This window comes from Heterocephalus glaber, unplaced genomic scaffold (genome assembly GCF_053883595.1).
Source record: "Heterocephalus glaber isolate CG9 unplaced genomic scaffold, H.glaber_assembly_v1.0 deba00000474, whole genome shotgun sequence".
Lineage (NCBI taxonomy): Eukaryota > Metazoa > Chordata > Mammalia > Rodentia > Bathyergidae > Heterocephalus > Heterocephalus glaber.
In genome coordinates, this window is record NW_028258146.1 from 1680902 (window position 1) to 1704398 (window position 23497).

General features: G+C 47.6%; 1 protein-coding gene across 2 annotated transcripts in view; it reads right to left on the reverse strand.

Moving 5' to 3' along the window:
• The window catches only part of Hs3st3b1 (heparan sulfate-glucosamine 3-sulfotransferase 3B1), a 41374-nt gene extending 20120 nt beyond the window's left edge, over positions 1 to 21254 (reverse strand). The window contains exon 1 of one of the 2 annotated variants that reach the window (XM_004870752.4): positions 18978 to 21254. In XM_004870752.4, the coding sequence (XP_004870809.1) occupies positions 18978 to 19531 (554 nt within the window). In that variant the 5' untranslated portion in view covers positions 19532 to 21254. The other variant, XM_087204394.1, reaches the window with a different exon arrangement.
• Positions 21255 to 23497: the final 2243 nt, after the last annotated feature.

The window sequence follows — 23497 nt, forward strand, 5'->3', positions numbered from 1 at the left end:
CTGTTCTGGATCATTCTATTCCTGAGGAACACATACATAAACCTCAGTTGTGCCACACTGAAGAGTTCAGCAGACCTCAGGTCTCTCCTGATGTGGTCCACCAGCTAGCCACTGGAGGCTCTCTTGAGATGTCTCTGCTAGGGGTCAGTGAACAGGGCAGAGTAGTACATGGGCTCCCCAGGTTTTCTAGACTCCATCCTTATGGGAAGTTAGCATCACACTTAGGCCCCATAACCTTTGCCCCCCCATCCAAATGTTTTGCATGAACCACTGACATGTGGGCTCTGCCTTTGCAGTTTATGAAGCACAGAAATGATGAGCTGGCATTTTAATGAGCCTGTGAGGTTTTGCAAATCACAAAGACACCGCCCAGTATAATGCTCAAAGTTCATGCTAAGGAAAAATAACTCTATCTCTGTTAAAGAACACATAGACTTCTCTTTTCATCAGAAGATGATTCTTGCTCTGCCTTGGCCATAATTTCACCTCTAAGACCTGCAGAGAATTTTATTCGCAACAAAAGGCTGGCCACTCAAGATCTCTTTTGGCTTGTTTTATAACTAGCTTCCTAAGGGGCTCTTGATTCCATTTTAAAAGTGGGGACAAATCAAATACCAGGCAGTGGTGCAGCAGGAACTCAGGGTCCCAAATGCTAAACTCTGAGCATCATGTTCAACCCAGTTTTCTGCAATTCTAAGAACCTCCATCATCAAAATGCTCAAATATGGTAGTCACCCTATCTCTGACCCATTCATAATCACCCAGCCCCTTTCTAAAGTTTTCTTCTTTCTCATCCTGCCTGACAATCAAGAAGAAAGGTTTGGGGCTGTCTGCTTGTTTTGAGACAGGGTCTTGCTATGTAGTTTAGGCTAGTCCTGAATTCACTATGTAGCCCAGTTTGGCCTCTAACTCAAGGCAATCTTCCTGCCTGAGCCTCCCAAGTGCTGGGACTTACAGATGTGTGCCACCATGCCTGGCTCAAAAGGTTTGGTTTTAAATTAACATTTTTTTAGAATTATATGGGCTATAAGTTATAATGAAATGAAAAGCATATATACATATAGAAAAGAGTACTTTATATACACATGTATAACAGCACTTTACATATATATATGAGTGTGTTAGAGGCATTATGTGTATGTGTATAGTCATGTGTCATATAAGGACATTTCAGTTAATCATGGACTATACATACAACAATGGTTCCATTTAGCCTGGGCTATACAATGTAAGTTTGCTTAAGTATACTCTATCCACAATGTTCATACAACAAAACTGCTTAACAATGCATTCCTGGGAATGTATCCCCATCATTAAATGGGAAGTGACTCTGCATGAATATACATATATACACATACGTGAGAAAGTAGAAGCTAAATCTCCTACTGGCTCTTTACACGTCTGCCCTTACTGTTTCATTGCAGAGGTTCCCCTTTCACTCATCACTACTCCAATCGATTACCACAAAACTAAACATAGTCAGAGTAACATTCATCAGCTACAGCCCTCCCCCCTGGCCAATTCCTATCTGTATTGCAGGTTTTTTCTAGTGTGTCAGTGTTCTACAAAAGAAAAACAACACTTGCTCCAAATCCCAGGACCAGCATTTCAGGCCAGAATTGCAAAATGCAGCTCACCCAAAGGCTCTGCTGGTGAGCAAATCTGGCTGGATAAAGGAAAGAACAGGAATTTCACCTCTTACTTTCCAGGAGGAGGCAGAGGAACTGACCTGAGGCTATCTATGCCCTGGGCGCCCCTTCTCTTTAAATAAACCCAGGGGGTGTAAGGAAAAGAGACCCCATCTTAAATGCTTTGAGAGACTAGAAGTCATAGCTCAGTTCATCTTTAAGGAGGTGAGATCCACAAAGCTGTGCCAGGCTGAACAAGCCTCTCAGACCAGGGAACAAACAGGCTAATAAATTAGTCCTGCTAAGCCTCTGAGCTGAGGAGCAAGAATCAGCCCAATAGGCTGTCTTCTCTTCTAGCTCATTAACTATTTGAGATTACCATCATATGGGGAGTGGCCTCTCAGCTGGAAATTAAATTAGCTTAGCTATAAACCAGGCATGTGTCTGCCAAACCAGCCACCCTGCAGAAAAACTCTATCACCAAATGCAGTCTCCAGTTCCATCCTCCTGTCCCCAAGCTGGCCCCTCCTTTGCAGTTTCTCTTCTGAACAATAGTGATGGGGGCCGGGGGTGTTATTTTTACTTTGTGGTCAGATGAAAGCACAGTAAACTGAGGTTGCTCCCATTAAATAATTAACGAGATGGCTTCTTAATGAGACGAAGTGTTCCAAAATTTAGCATTAAAAAAAAAGTAAAAAATGTTCAGATTAGGAAGGCGAAAAGGGGGGTAGAGGATATAGAAAGAATGAGAAAGCAGGGTGAGGGAGTATAAATACACATGTCTGCCCCACCCCACTGTCCCCAAATATGCAGCATGATAAGCTCAATAAGAAGGGCAGCAGGAACTAACTGCACGCTCAGAACAGGTGGCTGCCTGCTAAGCCACCTCGTAATTACCAGGTTGGGCTCTTTGACTCTGGCAGCCTGGCTGTCTTCAGCCTCTAAGCACAATTAGGGGGCTGTTCCTGTTATAGGTCTGAAGCAGTGAGAAGTGGAATTTCTAATTACATGGCTTTCCCTTAATGAAAGGCTCCATCCAGACAAGCAAAAAGTAACCGGCTTCGAGGACCTGGATCCTGTAGCACATCTGAAAGGTTCTCCAGCATTGGCCTTTTCTTCTAAGCAGCATCTCTTCTGATCGCCAACAAAAGCAATTCCTGTTTAATGCTATTCACCAGCATCTGGTAAGTCCCACTTCCAGGTTGAAATACTCTAAGGAACCAAAGAGCAGGGTAGCCTGTTCTAGTTACTCTTTGAAGTCACGAGGTTATTAAGGCTGACTCACAAAGGACCTCAATCCCCCTCATGCTCTCCTACCTCACACTTCTCTTCTTTCTGCTCATTCTTCACTGCATCTATCATACTGTTTCCATGGAAACCTCCTGCGTTTTTCACTAGTAGGAGGATCTTCTGCCACAAAGATCTCCTTCCCCACGTGGTCTGCACATGAGATTACGATCATATGGGGAGTGGCCTCTCAGCTAGAAATTAAATCAGCTTAGCTATAAACCAGGCATGAGTCTATGGCATGTGTTCTATTCATCCATCAAAACCTCACTCTAGACTCACCTCTCTGAAGACTTCCCAGTTTACATCCTCCCCTACCTAGACAGCTTTAATCACTCCTTCCTCTGCAGTATTTCTGTGCCTTGAGCACGCTTCTGCTTTTTGTACACACCATGCTGTACCTTAGTGAGCCATTGCAGCCCCTGCCTGGACTCTCACTTTCCAGTCTCTAGAAAGTAGTCAAGGTTTTTCTAAAATGCAAAGTCCCATCTCTGCCATTCACAAAGCCAGCCAGTAGTGTGTCACACCGAAGTTCTTTCTGCTCCTCCCTAAACCTTCTCTGACCTATTCATCTGTGGTCACAGGGTCTTTCTTTTGGCACACAGTCCCATCACTGGACACCCAATATTCTCTATGGTCATCCAGGTATCTGCTCAATGTCACTTCTTTAAAAAGGCCTTTCTGAGTGGTGTTGTACACCCATAATGGCAGTACCCTGGGAAGCTGAGGCAGGAGTATATCAAATTCAAGCTGTTACATTTATTTCTGGATAAGCCTCATAAGCTCAAAGGTGGTACTTTTGGAAGGTCACTGGATTAGGGATTTGGAAATCAAATAGTGTTCAACAGAAGCATTTACGAACCGAGGAATTACTGTAAATCTTTGAGTCCCCAGAACCTGCCCCACAAAGTAAATGCTTAATAAATTAATAAAGTTAATATGAGACTATAAGAAACAAAACTAAAATCAGTGGACATTCAACTACAGAGAAACAAAGAACTAACTGAAATCAGTGTGATTCTTCCTGTCTCCCCAGGGCCCACTGCCAGTTTCCAAGTGGGTACAATCCTCAGTGACATGGTACCTGTCTCCTTAATCTACATGTAAAGAGAAGGCCATAGATTTTGTAATTGCAATGAAACAGCACCAAATCCAAATCAGAAAGTAAATGACAAGCAAGCAGCAGCTGGAAAATTCTTTATGAAGGTCACGTGTTAAACACGCATGGCAGCAGGAGGGGGCAGGCAATGCTCGGTTCTAACTAGCTGCCGATACTGTCTGGTGCAGTCATTTGGGGATTATCTGCACCTCCAATCACTTTGGGGTTATCTCTATCTGAAGCCCAGGCATCTGCTGTCTGCTGGAAGCAACCCTCCTCCACCCCTGAGCTTCTGTGATCTGCTCTCCATTGCCATATCTGGAGGCTGATCAACTACAAACACTGACACCACTGGTGACAAGCTCTTGCATCTCCTATCCCTCCAGCCCACATCTCCCAGAAGACACCACCTGGGGAAAACGAGGTGGCTTTCAGAATGAATGAAAGCGTAAGTCTCTAGGAAGCTGGTTCATCTACTGGCTGGCAAATGCTTTTTTTCACAGAACACAAAATAGTCAGGAGCTGTTTCCAGCTGTGACTAGAAGAAACCCCAACCCTAAAAATAACCGTGAATGACTGAGCATTCACTCAGAGGAGACAGACTGAAAGGAGATGGGGCCAAGAGGGGGGCTGCCCAGCTCCCAGCTCCCAGCTCATGTCTACCTGGGAGCCCGGGCATGCACTCCTGAGTCCACTGCTCAGCCTGTTAGTCTCATTGAAACCACAATAGACCTCGGCGGCGGGGGGGGGGGGGGGTTCTAATCCAGCCCTGATCAATAACTGCAATCACTTCTATACACTTCCATTGAGTTCCTCCACAATGAGTGACAGAAACAGATCTAAACCATTTTGGGAATGCTGGCGACCAGAAAGCCAGTGTGGCTTCTCTGGAGCTGCTCAGGAGCAACAGTTCACTCTGGCTCCTGCCCAGCTGGACCAGAAAGCAGGAGCTTTTGCTCACTCAGTTGGCAGAGAAGCCCCTCCCTAGCAATGCCAGGGGTCCTTCCTCTGCACAAGTGGTTAAGGGAGAGCAGGAAATGGGCAGAGCTCAGGCTGCAGCAGGCTGCAGACCATCTGCTTCTCTACACCACTGAGCTGGAGAAGCTGGTCTCCAGAGAAAAGCTGGGTTCTGGAGTGGAGCTGGGTCAGGGAACCATAGCTCTCTGCACCTCAGAATGTCAGACCACAGAATAAATGCTCTATAGGGCCATCATTCAGGTCACCTAGGGAGAGGAGTGTGTGGGTTCTGCAGGGAGGAGTGGGATTGAGGATGCACCTGTGTGCCTTCTCATGGGCAGCACAGTCTGACAGCCTCACTTGCACAGTCCAGCAGGGCTAAGTGTTATTCATTTTAGGAAGCCACTGTGTGTTTTCTTGCTTTCTCTGCCTTCAAATATCAAATTATTTCATTGACTTGAAGAAACATGTAAAGAATTCAAATGCACAACTCTTATAAAGCTGTGAGTATCTTCGGTGTGGGAGTCTCTGCTGGCCTGAAAAACTCCCCGTGGCCTGTGGGACGAAGGCCTTTTCTTAGCATGGCATTCTAGCCTCTCTGCTTCTCGGTGAGCCTCCCGGCCCCTTTTAACTCCAATCTCTAATTTTCTGTCTGCAATCTCCAGTTCTCTACTGTACCTCTCTGGGCCTTCTTCACATGGAACGTCCTTACCTAAATGCATTCGTCAGCTTTGTAGATGCTCAGCCAGTCATCTCCTACCCATCCTTCAGAAAACAACTCAAGAGTAGCCTCTCCTTTGAGCCCCCTACTCTCTGCCTCCACAGAATTTCTCACTTCATTCAATATATCTCTCACCATGGCCCCTGAACCAAGATTGTGAGCTCCCTGAGGATTTAAACAGTGGCTTAATAGCTTGTTTCCCCAATCACCGGCTTATTGCTCAATCCATTCTAGGTGTCCAAAACTTGTCCAGCGGACAAAATCATGAATGAATGAATGAATGAATGATAGATATCATAGTATCCCATCAGTAGTAATCTAGATGTCCTGGTCATGACTATCATGACTAGCATAAGGCTGCCTTGTTACTGCCTGATTTTCATGAGGTCCTGCAGAAAAAGAAGGTAAGTATTAAATATCCCTTTAAAGGTATGTAACTTTAGAGGTAGGGAAGAGTGATAAGAATGAAAACCTAGTCAAGTACATGCAATAAGGGATCTCACTCTGGTGTGAGACTGTTCACCTCCAGACCTTGCCAAACACCAGGGCTCCAGCAGACGTGAGGGCATGATCCAAGCAGGTGTTAGAATTTCCCAAAATAGGAAGCGTCGATGGTTAGCATATCAGGAGATAGTAAGATCATTGTAGCCAGCTTAGAGTGCTTGGAGGGGAAATCCAGATCCTCCTGTAACTTAAGTTTTATACAAACAAGTAAATCGATCTCCATCTCCCTCAGTTAAAAGGTTCCATTCGTCTTCTTTCCCGGTGACACCTAATCTTAAAGTTTCCTTTGTTTCCAGTGCTCTGTGACTACAGAACACTTTTAAGTGTTCCCCTTGGCTCCAGACACAAACAGAGAACATATTTTTTTTAAGGTATTGGCTTTGTTTTCAGCTCAAGGCTGCCAATGTTTATATGCAGCACTCACAGTATTTAATAAAGACTTCAACATCATATCCAGGGCGAGCAATCATCTCAGTGCTGGGAGAAAACATACACAGACCACAAGAGTACTCTGTGCCAGGAAGGGTGGAAAAAAGCTTCACCTTTTCCACCACCATCAAACATCCTGCTCCATAAACACCACCAACACAGAGCACTTACCTTTGAAAACAGACATAAGCTGCTTGGTGGAAAGCTGAACCTGCAATTAGCCTGCTTACAGAATAACAGCAAGGGGGAGCCTACTAAAGAAGTTCACAGCAAGACCGGACTTGAAATCTTAATCAGCAAGCCTGTTTTTCCTGGCCTTAGCCACAGCAACTTTCTACTTTGATTTACTGGGACTCCACTTCTCATTCTTTATTCATTCAATTCTGCAATCATCGTGGGGAGGAAGGAGAAGTCAGATGCATTAGGTTTGAGATGACATTCTAGCAGGGAGATGTGTGGAGTACAATTCAAGTAAGAGAAAGGGGCAGCCTGTTCTCAAAGTAAAGGTGGGCAGAGAGTGAGTTCAGGATCAAGGGTCAGACACTTAGAACTGAAACCTCAGAGACCTGCTCCAGTGACATGCCCCAGATTGGCATCCAGATAAACACCAATCCACAGGATAATGGTAGGTATGAATCAAATGTGGATTCTGTACTCAAGGGGAAATGTTAGGATAAACATCATTAAAGACATTTTTCTTTTTAGCCACTGTACTTCTCAGGGTCTTTAAGATGCTAACATGGAACCACTTTTTCCCATGTATCACCTATTAATCTTTCCAGAACTTTCTGCTGACTGAAAAAAAAAAGGTGGGGACAGTGGAAAAAAGGAGGATAGGGTTTTTCACTGTGCAGTCCAAAGACTACCTGCAGACTGACTTCAGGGAGATAAATACAAAACCTGAGAGTAAGTAAGGGTTTAAAAACTATATAAAGTAATTTGACATTGCTACAACACCCAAGGCCATGTCCAATTAGCTCACTGGACACAGCAGAGGCCAGTGTGCCACCTGCAAATTGCACAGCAGGGAGTGTTTGGTGTGAGCTGCATGGCAGTCACACTCAGTAGAACAACGTATTGGCCCACCATGGACTGTGGGGAATGTGGTCCTACAGTAGAGTCTGCTGAGCACCGATTTAGAAAAGTACTGCTCAGTCCAATCTCTACAGTACATGTGGGGATGCAGACATCAGAAAGACAAAGCGAACTGCTCAGGGTCACAGTGTCTGCAGTAAAGGGCTGACACCACAGGTTGCCAGTTGAGGGGTGTGGGGGAGTAGAAGCCTCACAGAGACAGAAAAAAAATTTAACACAGAAGGTGGGCTAGGGTGTGATTCCATGGTAGAGTGCTTACTTAGCATACTGGAAGCCCTGGATTTGATCCCTGGTGCTGCAAAATTAAATATATAAGAAATAGGAGCAGTTTGTCACTGAAAATGATTTTGCAATGGTGATTCTAATTTTAAATGGCATCCAGCTAAGCAGACCTCCCTGCAGCCTCTCCTGAGATCCCTATAAAGATGTAAAATGAAAAGTCAAATAGATAATACCACAATTTACCAAGAATGTCCATGATGAACTGCATTGGGAAATTTGATTGTGAATTGCGTGTACCTGAAAGAAGTGGGGATATGATTTGTAGCTCCTCACTTTGACTGGTAGCAAATGAATACAGGAGGCCAAGTGTGACAGGAGGGAGGATGAGGACAGACAATGGTAACCACAACTGTGCCTAAGAAACAAAAGCTTAGGACTGTCTATCCTGTTATAAAAAAAAGCAGAAAAGCAGGACTTGCATGTTAAATCTCCAAATCTGTCAATACTGGCAATGAATGTACATGTTTTTAAACCCCTCTCCAGGATATCATCATATAAGTTCAACAACAGGCAAAACTAATCTGAGGTGCTAAGAGGTAGGACAGTACAGCTCTAGGAGTTCCGGAAGAGCTATTTCTTGATCTTGGAACTAGTTGTCAACATACTTGTGTGTTCGCTATGTGAAAATTCATCAGGCTGCACACTTCTGATTTGTAATTGTCCCTAGGTATGTGAGTACAAATTTGGCTAAACAAATCCACACACCAGATTTAGGTAAAATGTCTTAGATTTCCTTCAAATCATATGGAATGGCAGGAAAGAGGCTGCGGTCGGGGAAGGGAAGTCAAATGCACAGACAGTATTGTTGGAGGAAGGGCTACAGGGATGACAGACAAGTGACAGGTTGGTGTGTGGACGACATGGACAAAGACTACCACAGTCAATGCAAATGTCAGAGGAACAGAGATGTGCTAGAAATAAATTTGGGGACGAAAAGAGAATAAGCACAGAGACGGAAAAAGGGAAATTGTAATCTTGGAGATACTTTTATGTGGAAAACCATCTGTCTTTTTAGGGGGAGGAGAGAAATAACAGAAGAGGAGGCTTGAACTGGTCCAGAAAGAACATCATATTGAATTTCAGCCATGCACAAAACATCCCAGTCAAGACTTTGTGGGGTCTCCTCTAAGCACAGGACTTTAGGCAACCCCTGTGAGCTTCCTTCTTCGCAAAATAAGGGAAATCACATGCAAAGATCACTGTTTAAATCAGGTAAGTGTGTGGCCATTTTGCCTGCATACAGCAAGCCCTTCACCACTGAGCCTGGGACTTTCTCCCCTATTGCATACCACAATATCTGACATTTCCATCCCTTACCTCCTGAACTCTGTGAAAGCTCTTAGAAAAGTAAAATACAAAATCACAATTTAAAATTTTTAACTATGCTTCCTTCTCTTCTTAAAATGATTTTAGACTTACCAATGATTTGGCAGATTTTTTTTCCAAATCCAGTGCTGAAATTGCATTGACACACCTTTGAGCCTGCAGATTTTAGTTCACCAACTTAAACCAGGCTCCTCAAGGGTACCTTCAGGCTGCTTGTACTTCTTCAGTGCCTCAAATGCTACCCTGATCAGCACTTGATAAGAGCAAATGCTCATATGGGATTGTTAAGGCAGTGAAACTATTCCACATGATGGTTTAATAGAGGATATATTCACTATACACTGTCTGAACCCACAGTATAAACATCACTAACAGTGAACACCAATGTAAACCACTGACTTTGGCTAACAATGATGTGTCCACATAAGTTCATCCACTGTAACAAATGTACCACTCTAGTGGGAAATACTGGGAGAGGAGGAGGCTATGCTTGTAAAAGGTGCATAGCATAATGGAAATCTCTGTATTTTACTGGGCTTTGCTGTGAGCTTACACCATTCAAGAAAATAAAGTCTATTTTTTTAAGTCTATTTTTTAAAATAACCAAGTGCTCAGTAAACCCTTATTAGAACAAGGAAATAAAAGTAGGTGATTATGAATAAGAATGTGTTGTTCACTGACTACAGAATAGACAAAATGATCACCTTTAGTTTCCTCCATGATTTCAAGTAGTAATAATCACTTCCCTACCTTAGTCTGTGCCCCACCCTCCCCCCAAGCCACCCACACACACTCACCCACTTGGGGCTTCTTCAAAAGCTCTTTGGTAGGAACAGGATGTTTACTTCTTTGTGTATCTGTGTTAACTGGCAGCACTTGCATACGCTAAGTGTCTGGAAGCTCTGGAACAATCAGACGGGAGGGCACCAGGACCAGCCAAACAGCACATCAAGCAGAAAGGCTGGAAGGCTGGGCAAAGCTAGGACAAGTTTCCAGCCCCAGAGCTGGGAGGGGGCTGGGAGAAACTGCTCAGCGGGGGGAAGGCACCAGGAGCAATCTTCTGTCTTCTAATTGCATTTGGTGTGTCAACTCACCAGGAAGCCTGCACTTTAATGGAAGTAGGGGACAAATCTCACATTTCTTCAACATCTCTTGCAGCAATGAGTAATATCTTAGGTGAGTTTATTGCCTTTCTCATACCCATCATGTACCTATACCCCTAGGGAAAAAAAAAATCAGACACAAAGGTTGCCTCATTCAAATCCACCACAGAATGTTCAGCAGCATAGAGTACAGTAAATCCATCCTGAGGGAAGGAAGCTTTAGAGGGTTGAGTCCCTGGGGGAGCAAGCACTACAGGGAGGAACTCTGTCAGCGGCCATGCCAGAAATGAGACCCCTTCCCACCCTGCCTGGGACTGGGTGTGCACAGAGGTTGCCCAAGGGGAGCCAAGCCCTGCCCCTGCTCTGGGGACAGCACTGTCACAAGGCTCCAGGGAAAGATGAGCCCAGCACGTGTTTCTCAGGGCAAGGGAGACCTGGGGAGTGGGTCTTAGCCCCTTGGTCTTAGTCCAGGTGAGATTCTGTAATCAGAGAGGCGCTTCATGCTCTCATTTAACAGGCTATATTGTGGAGATGAAAAGAGGCTACTTTCAGTTACCTACTGAGATTGCTGAATCAATTTGGAGGTACCCGTTAGAGAAGTGAGCAGCTTTCCCCAAAAGCAAAGGGGAAGAGGGGGAAGAAACGTGCTAGCTGGAATCTGATTCTGTTGACTCACTTACTGAACGGGAAGCCCCTCCTCTTCCCCATTCCCAAATCAGGCTGTAAAGGGACAAAGTGTCTTCCTCCGCTGGCTCTGGAGAACTCCCTTAGGGCTGCAGGGAAGGTGCTAGAATCTGTCAGTCCCACTGCTTAGAGAAGGGACACCTCCGCTCTAGAAGGCAGGGGAGTTTGTACAGGTTTAGAAAGGTAAAGGGGTGAAGAAAGGAGGAAAGTACAATGGGCCAGTTGATAAGCTGACTCGGAAGGCGAAAGTAGCCTAGGACCAAATTCAGCAGCACGGAACCGGAGCGAGGAAGTAAGTAGCAGCGACAGACAGCCCAGCCCGCCCTGCAAGAGCTGGACAGGCGCGCTCTGTCCGCCCCCTTTGGGCGGGGATTTTCGCTCAGGCGGAACCCCATTGGTCCCTCCGAAATCCCTCCAGCCAATCATCGCGGGGATGAGTCCCGCCGGCACCGCCCACCGCGAGCTCCGGTGGCTCAGCCCCGCTCAGCCCAACAGGTGAGGCCAGGGCGCCCGGCTCCCGCTGGTCACGTGGCCGCGGGCTCGACCCGAGGGGTGGAGGGCAGTCGGTCCCGCCCCCAGCATTGGAGGCTCTGCCATCTGTCCCCGGGGCTCAGCGATCCTCTGCCCAGATGCAGTGATCTCAGGCGATACAAGGCCTCTGCTGGCTGATCCCCGAGGCCCGCCAGCCTCGGAGCCATTTTCTCGGTGCTCAGCGACGTCCTGGACCACCCTTCCTGAACGAGCTGCCCCTGCGAACACCTTGCCTGCCGGAAAGACCCGGACACGTGGCAACGTCGAGGGCCGGTCTGGGGCCTTGTTGGACACTTGACCTGGAAAAAAGGGGCTGCTGTTTCTTGCTACCCCCAGCTCCTTTCATTACATAAATCCACAGCGTGCGTGAAAAAATGTTTTTTCTAACTTCTCTTCCCAGTGTTTTTGTTTTTGTTTTTCAGTTTCTATTTGCTTCTCCCAGTCTCACATTGCCAAAAACCATCTTTGAGCATTTTATGAGTTGCTAAGCAAGTGTAACCGTGTTAAGTAGCGTGGAGCAAAGGCTTGGGAGAAAACAGACTCTGAATCTTACTCCTCAAGTTGCTGGGAACACACATGGAAGCATTCACATTCTAGTCAAAGGTGTTTAAATACTGACCCCTTGGCAAGAAATAGTCTATCCTGGACTGAAACACAATCAACTTGATGTTAAACCAGTCTTATTTTTTCACATTTGCCACATTTAGAAGTAAAATATTTTATGCCAACAATGTACGTATATGTGTGCAATTATTTTAACGTTGAGAAAATACAAATTCCTCTCTGGCAAATCTCTAACCAGATCTATTCCTATAGATCCACACTCATTTTAAAAAGTTTTTTAATTTTTTGACTGACATCTTATTTGTACATATTTATAAGGTACAATGTAATGCTTTGATTCATGCATACACTGGCTTGTGATCAACTCTGGGTAATTAGCATATCCATCACTTTAAAAAGTTACTTCTTTATGGTGGGTACATTCAAATTCCTCTCTTCTAACATTTTAAGATATGTAATACATTATTATTAATAATATTCACCCTGCCGTGCCACAGAACGCTAGGCTTTTGAGGGGCAAAGACTGCTATACAACTTTATTTGAACATGTTTCATCCATGACAATGAAGTTAGGTTCTTTTGAGTGACCAAGTAGCTTAGGTTATCTTTCGTATTTTTCAGAGACACAGGAATGTGTAGGAAATATATATTTAAAAGAACAAGATATAGACATATGATAAAGGAAATTAATACTATTCTTATGTATATCCAGAAAACGTAATGGTGGGTTTTATTCCCATTAGCACTACTCTAGCACACAGCCTTAGCTGCATTGAAAATTATTTATCATGTTACTGAGATCATAATTATTACCCTCACATCCTAAATTTTCAAATCTCATGATAAAAATCAAAACTAAAAACCAATGTGCACTCTAACATCAGTTTTATTTGAGGTTAGTTTTATTTTGGCATAGTGTGAGAGGAATCCGAGAGTTCTCACAAGGTAATGTTTTAATATAAGAAAAGTTTCATGGTCTACATAAAATTAGTTTTCAAAGATATCAGTATCTCATTTCTTTTCGGTCATGGTAAATGTTTTCATTTGAGGTAAGCAGCATATTGTTTTCATTACCCTTGAAAATATGCCACATACTTTGGAAATTCATTTTGCTGGGATTCCTGGGGTATCCTAAAAGCTGAGGACTGAAATTTCTATTAGACTCTGAAATCATCAACTGTTTAATGAAAGAAGTAGCACCCTATTTGGAAACTAACTCTATTCACAGCAAAAGAAATGCTCATTATGCTGTGCCTTTAGAGTGGACATTTTGTGTTTCTGTCAATCAACTTAATTTCCATGTTCATAGAGTGAGAACATAAAGTATTCCAAAAAAAACTGTTAGAGAAAGCAGTCGGCAAGCAATCTTAGTCAAGTATTTCAGTTTTGAAGCTTTAAATAAATGCCACCTCCCTGATTCATAAGACTAGCTGACTGGTGGTTTGGTGTTTTTAAAATTCCTGGTGCACTTTTAATTATAAATAAGTGATTCAGAGTCATTTTATAAAACCAGAAAACGTATGTTCAATGACATGTTTTAAACCAAAGAGCAAATTACCATACATATTTCGAATGTGGTATTGTGACATTGATTTTTGAAAATATCAAAAAGTTTTTCTTCAAACAAGATGCAGAAGAACAGAAGCTGTGAGAGTTCACTTTGAAATGTCAAACAATATAACTTGAGCTGGGAAAATATCTTTTATAAATACTAGTCTATATTAAATTACAATTTTTCAATAACCAGATTCCCCTAAAAAATCAAAAATTTATTTTAGTCAGTATTTAATTCCTAATTGTAGTAGTACATCTTTGAAGATCATTTTTTAAGGTCTGGGCTGCAACCTAAATTGTAGAGACCTGCTCAATAATAACATATCATTTGGAAGATAATAGTGTAATTTAATTCCAACACTGCAGCATTTTATTTATCTAAAACAAATAAGCTGCTACTAAATATTGACTATTTTATTAACTCAGAGCATCTGGGAAAACACTTATGATTAGGTTAATTTATGTTATATTTTCTCCTCAATGTGTAAAAGATTAATCAACCATTTTATGGTCTAATTTAGGTGCCTAATTAAAAACAGGGTTCAACACATGCTACACTGTCTTGCTAATAAATCTTGACAGCTTTGAAACATGATGGTTTGTACTTCAAATTGTTGCATATAAATGTAAATTTCTGATCTTCACCCAGCAGCTTGGAAGTGAGCTGCATACTTGGTCTAAACTCTAGGAATGAGAGTGCAATTATTTCAAAACGAATTATCCTCAATCAGATCTTATCTTACATTTCCCTCAGTGAAGACAGAAACAGTCTTGGCAACAGGGTTTTTAGGGAAACGGAGAAATTAGTTTTCTCAGCCTTTGCTAAATTAAAAATGCAGGGGAAACTGCTTTGTTTAGCTATTGGCTTTCAAGAGAGCAGTTTCTGCAGTTACTGGGTTTTAGATCTCATTCTGAAGAAATCTGCTTAAATTGTTAACTATAATTGTCTTCTGGTGAATAAGTACAAGTTAATTACTCGCATTGATTTGAGGACACTCTGTTTTTTAAATGAATAAAATTATTTCAAGGAGTTTTAAAAGTCATTTAACCCTATGGCCTACACTTCCCAGCCTTGAAAAGGGGCAATGGTAGAGACTAAATCTACTCCTCAGGACTGACACTCTATATGTTTTCTCATACTTGAGGGATATTTTTGTCATTTTAATGGCTCCTTTGATTCTAGCTGTCCTGGGCAAAGAAATAAAAGTGCCACCATGGTCTTCAATCTAGTTATATACCTACTTGGGATGTTATAAAACTGAATTTCCTTTAAAGTGAGCCATCCACACTGAGATGCATGGAGGCAGGCGGAAAACTTTCAAACTCTCTTAAAGCAAACCACTTTGAACTCATCGCAGATGACCAACATCTTGTTTGGCTCACTTAAGGGAAGGGAGCTTGGCAAAGAATGACCTCTGGAGTGGGGCTGCCTGGTCTAATGTATTAGCTTACTCACTTCCCAGCTGTGAGAGGTTGGACAAGTTGCTTAACTTCTCTGTGCCCACATTTCCTTATCTGTAAAAGCACCTACTTCTCAAGACTGTAATGAGGGTTAAATTTGCTAATCCTGTAAAACTTGAAACAGTGCTTGGCACATTGAGGAAACATTTAGTAAATGTCAGCTACCAAAGTTATTAAACCACACACACACACACACACACACACACACACACACGCAATTTTTCAAATGTTGGCTACAGCATTAAAGTATCAGCTTATTTTGTACAACTAAAAATGGAAAGGGGAACCAAGATGGGAAAGAAGTTTCTGCCACTATTAAGTGGAAAGCAAATTTGTAACAAATACAAATCATACAGTATTGGACCAACTTACTTCCCGAAGTGAGGACATTAACATTCGTAAAGGTCTACCAAAACTTAAGGCAAATAAAAGAGAAACTTTAAAAATTGCATATTTAATGTTTGACCATCTGAGAGTTAAATCAATATGCCAAGTTTAAATGTCCAGAGCGGATGTTTTCTCCACCTTTGCATTCCTTATGTTCTCCTGAACCACAGGCCTTCATTTCTCAGACTCCATCTGGGCCAGGGACCAAGAGGTAATGGCCAGTTTCACCAAAGAGCCCCATAAGCCACTCTGTGGGGTCCTCATCAGCATTTGTTAGGTTTGGGAGGCTGACTGGAGAGAGCCGGATAATGAACAGGGAAAGTAAACCCAGAAGAATCTTAATCAGACTAAAACAAACTCAGGTTCCAGAGTAGATGGGCAGCCCCAATAAGCCGGATTTCCACGGCAGCAGAAATTTGGGTGATGGGGTTCAGCCCCACACTGCCATCTCCGCAGGCTCTGTCCTGCCACGAGCCCTCCTCATGGAGCTGAAGGTGTCTCATTGGGACAAGTGGAAGGAACCAGTCAAATTCCGAGGGGTCATGCAAATCATCCAGGCCCTGGGCCACTGCTTAGGCCCCTGGTAGGGCTGAGTCAACCAATTAAACCTATTAAGGACTTGCTCAGACACAGTCTATGACTTCCTTGGACAGCAGATTACCTGGTGACCCTGGGACTCAATCATCCATGTCCATGGGGTATTTTTTTCTTAAATGCCGTTAGAATGTCTCCTCTTTTAATGTTCTGGTTTTGCAAACTTGTTTTAACCATGTTTCTGATTTGCATCCCCCATTAATTATTATTTATACTCCTCTCTAATTAGCTGCCTGACCTTATCACACGGCAGGAGATGTCACAGAGCTCAGCTCGGAGCATGGATTTTTTGAGCAGACAGAACTCCAGGTTGGGCCAGGGGGGTACCCTGGACACCACCGGATTTTAGGCAAATCTGTCTGTGTTGGTCGTTTCCACGGTGTATTCAGTTTAAAGTTAAAACGGCCACCTTCAAAACAATTATGCAACTCACACATTTCACTCAGATACCTGGAATATTGTAAATTAAAGTTTTAATTAGGCAGATAGCATTGAAAGTGCTTTCTATCTTAAAAATATCCACTCACACTGCGATCTCGTCACGCAGTGCTGGGGCAGTCCGGAACGCACCGTTTGGGACACTTGCCAAATTAGCAGTTGGTTCCTCCCGGGTCACCGCCAGGGCTCTGCGCCTCTGGCTCCCTACAGTGCTGCCTGTGCGTTTAGGGAACTGGCTCGGAAGGCTGAGGAGTGTCCCGTCTCACGCACCCTGACCAAGCCCCCTCGGACCGTCTAGCCTTCCCGGCGCTGCAGCTGGTGGCGCGGCTCCCAAGCCCGGCTCCGACCTAAAGCTCGTTAGCTGCGCTCCCCGCCCCAGGCGCAGCGCGAAGTTTGCACCGAGGCTTCGTTCAGCGTCCACGAGTCAGTCAAAAAGAACACGGCAGGTGGAGGGCACCCACCTAAGAGACTGTGTGAATCTTTCTGTGGGGATTTCCAAAACCCGCCCCAGGTACGTCTAAAACCGCTTGACATGAAGGGTTCAGTTATTTTCCTGCCAGTTCCTCTCACCCCGGCCCCAAGCGTATCTGATCTCACAAAACCCCGAGCCGCCTCGGGCTCTGTCGGGTTCCACCGAGAAGGGCTCTAGTTAGGGCCTGCCACTTGTGCCCGAGTCCTCATCCCAAGGAGGAGGGGAGGTGGGGTAGAAGTCCATCAATACAATCAATGACCACAGCTGACAATTAGGGCACCTGACTGCACCTTGCGCTCACCCTTCTCAGTCCTGCTAGAACCAGCTGACTCCCCCCAACCCCCGCAGATGAGAGCTCTGAAACTCAGCTCTGAACCCCGACGTGAATCCAGGCGCTGGATTCCAGGGCCCGCGCGTTTTTAATCAACGGGAATGCTGAGGAGGGTGGCTGTCACGCATGGCTAAGCCTCGAGACTTCGGCAACTCCGGACAATAATAAAAAACATTAAAGACAAAGCGCACGGGGAGAGTGAGGCTGGGAAAAGAGCGGTTTTAATCCGCCAGGTCAGCCCCTTTTGTATTTTGATTCTCCATCCCATCCGGATTCAGACAGTTGAGTGGAGACGGGGGTAGGGTTTGCTTCGTTTCTCCACTCTTGTTTTTAAAATTCTCCAGCCTCTTTGAAGCTAACTGGGCCTGCCTGGAAAAGTGCCGGGGACTTTAGCTAGTCCTGCTGGATGGGGCTAGAGGTGGTGACCAGAAAGGTGAAGGTGGGGCCAGTGCCCAGGGTCTCGGTAGGCAACCGGGTTTCTAGAGACAAGAATCTGACTCCCCCCTCCCCCGCCCAACTGCTCACCCCAAAGACCAGTAGCCCCCGGGAAGCAGTGGGCAGAGGTCGTGATGGTAATCCCAGTCCCGCTGTCCCTTTGGAAAAGAACTCATAACCCGATCTGAGAACAGAATTTCCGAAGTGATCTACATTTCTCAATCAAAGGGCTCAGAATATTCTTTGCACCTCGATGTATACAGGGCGCGCGGAGAGTTGCGTTCTTGTTCTCCCAGCACCGAGGCCTGGGAGGCGGAAATGCTCGGGCGGGCATTGCGTGAGGGCGCCGGGAAGCGTTCCAAGCTGTGCGCCGCTGCGGCTGACTGCTGCAGTGCGTGCCTTTGCCCGACAGGGACCAGCACCGCTCCACGCTCCGCAGCGAGCAGAGGCTCCGAGCCCACCCGCCCAGCTTGCCCTCTCGAGCCTAAGAGGCTCGACAAGGAGGCGATTTGAACCCCTTCGGGTTCCAGTGACTAGGGCTGCAGCAAAAAAAAGTTCAGGCTCTCAGCAGCTCTGGCAGAACCCCGTTGCTCCTGCACACACATCTGCGGAGCAGAAGCTGTTCTAGAAGTTGGTCTAGGAAAGAGACTGTGACATGAGAGGCACAGAACATTCCTCCCAGCGTCCCGGGCTCCAACAAGAAAAATAAAATACGAGCAACCCTGGAATGATTCGTACGGGACATCGCCATGGTTAGAGAGCAGCGCGTTTCCCCGAGCGCTGTCTCAGCCACCGCCCCGCTTCTTCAAGGCGAGGCCGCCCAATTAATCCTAGGGCACCGCGCACCACTGCTCCGCCAGCGCTCCGAGAGAAGTCTGGCTAGGTTGCAGCCAGAGCCTAGCTGGGCGCACCAGGAACCGCCCGGGGGCGGGATTCCAGGCGCTGCCTGCGCTCCAGTGCAGTCGTTCCTCCGTCCCTCCCCGCCCCTGGTGGTCCGAAGCTGTACCCCTGCCACTTCCCTGACTCATCTTGAGTCTCCCTTCGCACAAGGTCTGGCTCGCGGCAGGAGGCCTTGCCCGGGTCGAGGAGACTCACCGGTACCAGGCGAGGCCCTTGTCGTAGCTGCGGTCGAAGAAGTGGGGCTCTGCGCCCACGGCGCGCACGTCGGGGTGCACGCGCAGGAACTCCAGCAGCGCCCGCGTGCCGCCCTTCTTCACTCCGATGATGATGGCCTGAGGCAGCTGCTTACTCCCAGACCCACTAAAGAAGCTGGAGATGGGGCTGGGGGAGTCCGGCGTCTCGGGACTCTGCTCCTCCTGGCTCGAAGCGCCTTCAGCTATCTCCTTGCCCGAAGCCAGTGCCGTGGCCGGCAGCGCCCGGAAAGGCAGCCTGGGGGGCGTCCCATTCGGAATTGTGGCCAGGGCTGGCGGGGCGTGTGCGGCGCGAGACCCAGAGCCCAGCATTAGGAGTCCGGGCGCCGCAGCGCAGGAGCCGGCGCACGAGAACAGGAACATGTAGAGCCAGACGCAGAGCATGGCGAAGAGCAGCGCGAGCTTCCTCCTCACCGGTGGCGGGGGCGTCGGCGGCTGCGACAAGAGCCGACCCGGGACATCGAGGCAGGGCCAGCCACCGCTCAGGCGCTGCCCCATGCGCTGCCCTTGGGCGCGCCCAGGGGCATGGCTCAGCACATAGCGCGGGCCGCCCGAGCCGTGAGCACGGAGAGGTTCCCTTGGCCCGCTGGAGGTCCGGGTGACTCGGTTTATTGTCCCCGCGTGCCCGCGGCCGCCTCTGCGGCTGCTCTTCCCCAGGTGTCGGCGGCAGCTGGAGTGGCGGCAGCTCTTGACATGTTGCCCGGGAGAAGCCGCAACTGGAACGGAAAGTCGGATCGACGGTAACTAGTGGCAGAGGACTGCTCAGGAGAAGCCAGGAAAAGGCAGCACTCCTGCTCCCCTGGCCACACTAGATGGTGCGCACGGCCTCTCACCGGGGCTCTCACCTCGCAGTCCCGACAACTGACCCTTGAGAGCAGCCCCAGCTCTACCCGGCAGGGGCTGCGGAGGAGAACTGCGCAGGAAGAGAGCCAAGGACTGAGGTGGAGGGGGCGGGCCCGGCCTTTCGGAGCGACGCGCCGCTCTACCTACCAGAAGCCCGGAGTGCCATGCAAATGTAGGCGCTTCGCTGAGAGCGAAACAGCCAATCTTCTCTCGGAACGTGGGGGTGTGGAAAGGGTTCGGGGCGGTGGAAAGCGGCCGGGAGTTGCTATTGGCTGCAGGACATAAGGGGCGGTTTCAGAGAGGCGGAGCCAGGGCCTGGTGACAGGAGCAGAAGGTGGGAAGGAGGTTGGAGAGACGGTAAACTGGAAGAGGTCCAACCCCAGGAGCGGTGCGCTCCTGCACCCGCGCACATTTCCGCACTCGCTCCCTGGGAGCCAGCCTAGGCTGTAGTTGCCCAGATGCTGGAACACGAGCTTCCATCCAGAGCAGGGGGGCTTGGGTTGTTGCAGAGTAGCAAGCAAGTGGATGGGAGCCCGCCTGGAGATGTACCCAGACCCCGAACCAGCCCATCCCACGCCGGAGACTCCGAGGGGCTCCTTCCGCCACAGACGTCGATTAGGAAGTTTAAGTGAAAAGCCTGTTTGGAAATCGCTAGCAACTTCCTACCCTCACCCTCGTTTTTTCCTCACCCTTTGCCAGGGGCGATCTTCCTCGTCCTGCCGGTTAAGTAGGATGGCAGAAAATGTCCTCAAGAAAAATTTCCAACATCTAAACTTCCGAGAAAAGGTTGGGGAGAAAGGGAGCAAGTAACAGGAAGAGAACAGTCTGATTTTTTTTTTTTAAGTTTCCTGGTCGAAATTTGAGTGCGAGTCCCGTGTAGGAAGTTTTATCGAGATGAGTTTGTTGGAGACTAGATAGGAGAAAATGTTCTACCTCCCCCTATTCCTGAAAAAATAATGTTAAAGCCAATATCCACCCCCACTTACAAGACCGATTGGTTTGTTGACCGGTGACGGTGACACTGATTATTTGGTGTCATTTTTCGCCACCAATTTTTTTGTAAGTTAAAAGTCAATTTGAAGCAGATCCTTGACGGTTAAATGAGTTGCACTTGTTTAATAGTCGAAGTCCACTCAACGCCGCCCTCCCGCGTTGTCTTCCGCAAAAGGATCCGCCAGGGCGGGGGCAGAGAAACGGGTCTTCTAAAGGACCATAAGGCGCGCCGGCTGCCAGCGCGGCCGGGCTGCACGCTCCGCTAACACTGCTACATTCTTGACCATCCAGGCATTTAGAATTAGGAAGCTCAGGATCTCAGTTCTAGTTCACCCCGGTCGAGTTTAGAAAGTTTTTGATAGCTGCAACCCACTCTCTGCAGGCCCGCGGGCTTTCAAGGCCCGGCCGCGAGCGGTTCAGGGACAGAATGTTCCTTCCGACTGCAACCCAGCGCGGTCCAGGTGGCTGAATGTCGCCCACGAGGTGACTCACCGCCTCCGCCCGCGCCGGATGTCACTGTCCCCGCACGCGCGCACAGTGGAACCCAGGTGCGCTCCCATCCCTCTAAGGCGCAGGCGGCCGGTACACTCTCCCTTGAGCAGTAAATGTTCCCAGTGTCCCAAACCCCTGTCGCTTCGCCCTGGCTTCGGTTCCCTGCCGTCGGGACCAAGTGAAAAAGCCGATTTGACTTTGGCGCCTCGGGTTGGGAAATGTGCCTGTAGTCAGTGTGGACCGGCCCGGCGAGGATTCAGATAACACAACGGTCACCACGGGACCCATATGGCCCTGCTGTGCACTGGGAGATCTTGTAACTACCTCGAGCTCAAGTCATTTCCCCACAGAATTGTTGAGAGCGAAATCGTTTAGGTAGAGGACAGGATTTTTTACCTCTTCTATATTCAGTGACAACTTTCCAGCTTTTCTTTCCCCTCTCGCTGGGATGCTATGTTTGTTCTTCCACAGTGATCAAATCACCCTTAATTTTGAATGCATTTAATTAATTAACCTTAAACTTTAATGTACCTAATTAATTTAGCATTAATTATTGTTAAACTCCTAAAACCTGAGAGCATTGAGCACCAGCCCAACTTTTTGTTCTGAAATGTGAAGGGGAAAATGTGAATGTCTCCGAAGAGTGTCCCAATAATTCACATTATTTAGGTGGGAAGTGAAGTTGCTGATTGGTGTGTGTCCGGTAAAAAGTAGCTCCCAAGTGGCTAACTTCAGGCCTGAATGGGTATTAATAAAAACGGTCCCTGTGTTGTGGGTTAGCAAAGTCCATTAAGTGAGCAATTACATATCTAGGCCACCGGATATATTTGGGGTGGGGGGGTTCCCATGGGTGGAGGGAGGAAGAAAGGGAATGGGAGCAAAGAGATGTGGGCGTCGGAAATGGCCCACAGCTGAGCGCCCCAGAGCTAAATCGCATCCTGGGCCTGCCCCGCGCAATTCAATCCCCGCCGCCCCAGCAATGGAAGCAGTTTGCCGCCTGCGCAACACCGCCGCGGGGCCTTCACGGTCCGCGGGTCTGCAGGCGCCTGGACAGCAGTGCCAAAGCACAACCAAGACCGTGAGCCGATGCTTCGTCAGATTCGCCCACCCAGCGGACCCTCCCACGGTGCTCGGAAGTCCGGGGCTGCGTCCAGAAAGCCCCACGTGCCGCGACCCCTCTGAGGCAGCACTTGGCAAACGCGATGTCACCCACGGTCCTACCCAGAAGATTAAAACCTGAAGCTCAAACTGGGGACAGCTGGAGGCCAAGCTGACGCTGAGCCTCTGCCCTGAACTGCTCCTTAGCAGTGCTAGGTCCCCTGGGCATCAGCAAAGCGCGGTCACCAAAACCGAAAGAAAAGTTCTCCTTTGGTAAACTTCAACTCTTTGCACCCGAAAAATATGAAAAAGAGAGAATATAGTTCCAGTACACCCCGTCAGATTTATGTTTTACTTCAGTTGTTTATTTAGGACTACTAAGTGGGAGTGCGCACTAGGGCCTCTGAGGGTTCCAATCTGGGAGGCAGCTGCTCACTCCACCCACACCCCGAGTCCTTTTAACAGCCTGTTGTGTGGCCGCGGTCGGGTCGCTTTGTGGCCCTAAACTGTCGCATCTGTAAGATGACGGACTTGAGCCCAAAGATCCCGGCAGTACGTTTCACTTGAAGTTTCTTCAGCTCCAGGCTCGGGGTGATTGGCCTAAACAGCTGCTCGAGCCGTCAGCCGGCTCGGCCTGGAGACCAGCCGCCTTCCCGGTCCGTGCCCACATCTAGTCTCCGCAGGCCCGCAAAGCAGGCATTTCCTGCGGCTGCCTGAACCCGTGGCCCGGAGCCCCAGTTCCTGCCACCGGAACCCTTACCCTCCTGCAGTTCCCCCGCCAGCCAGCCATCCCCTCGGGGGTTAGCAGCTGCGAGCTGGCAGGGCCTTGCTTCTCAGGGGCAGGGAGAGAAAGGCGGTGCTCGGTGCCGCGGCTCGTGCCCGCCCGCCCACAAGGGAGCGCCCCGGCTCGCCCCTCGAAGCAGCTGCCAGGTGGCAGGGACAGCAGTCCTGGGGAGCTCTTGCAACGCACCAAAAAGGGTCTTTTCCTTTGGCTTGGACTCCTGTCCCTGCTGCAGTCTTTCGTGTAAAGGGATCCAC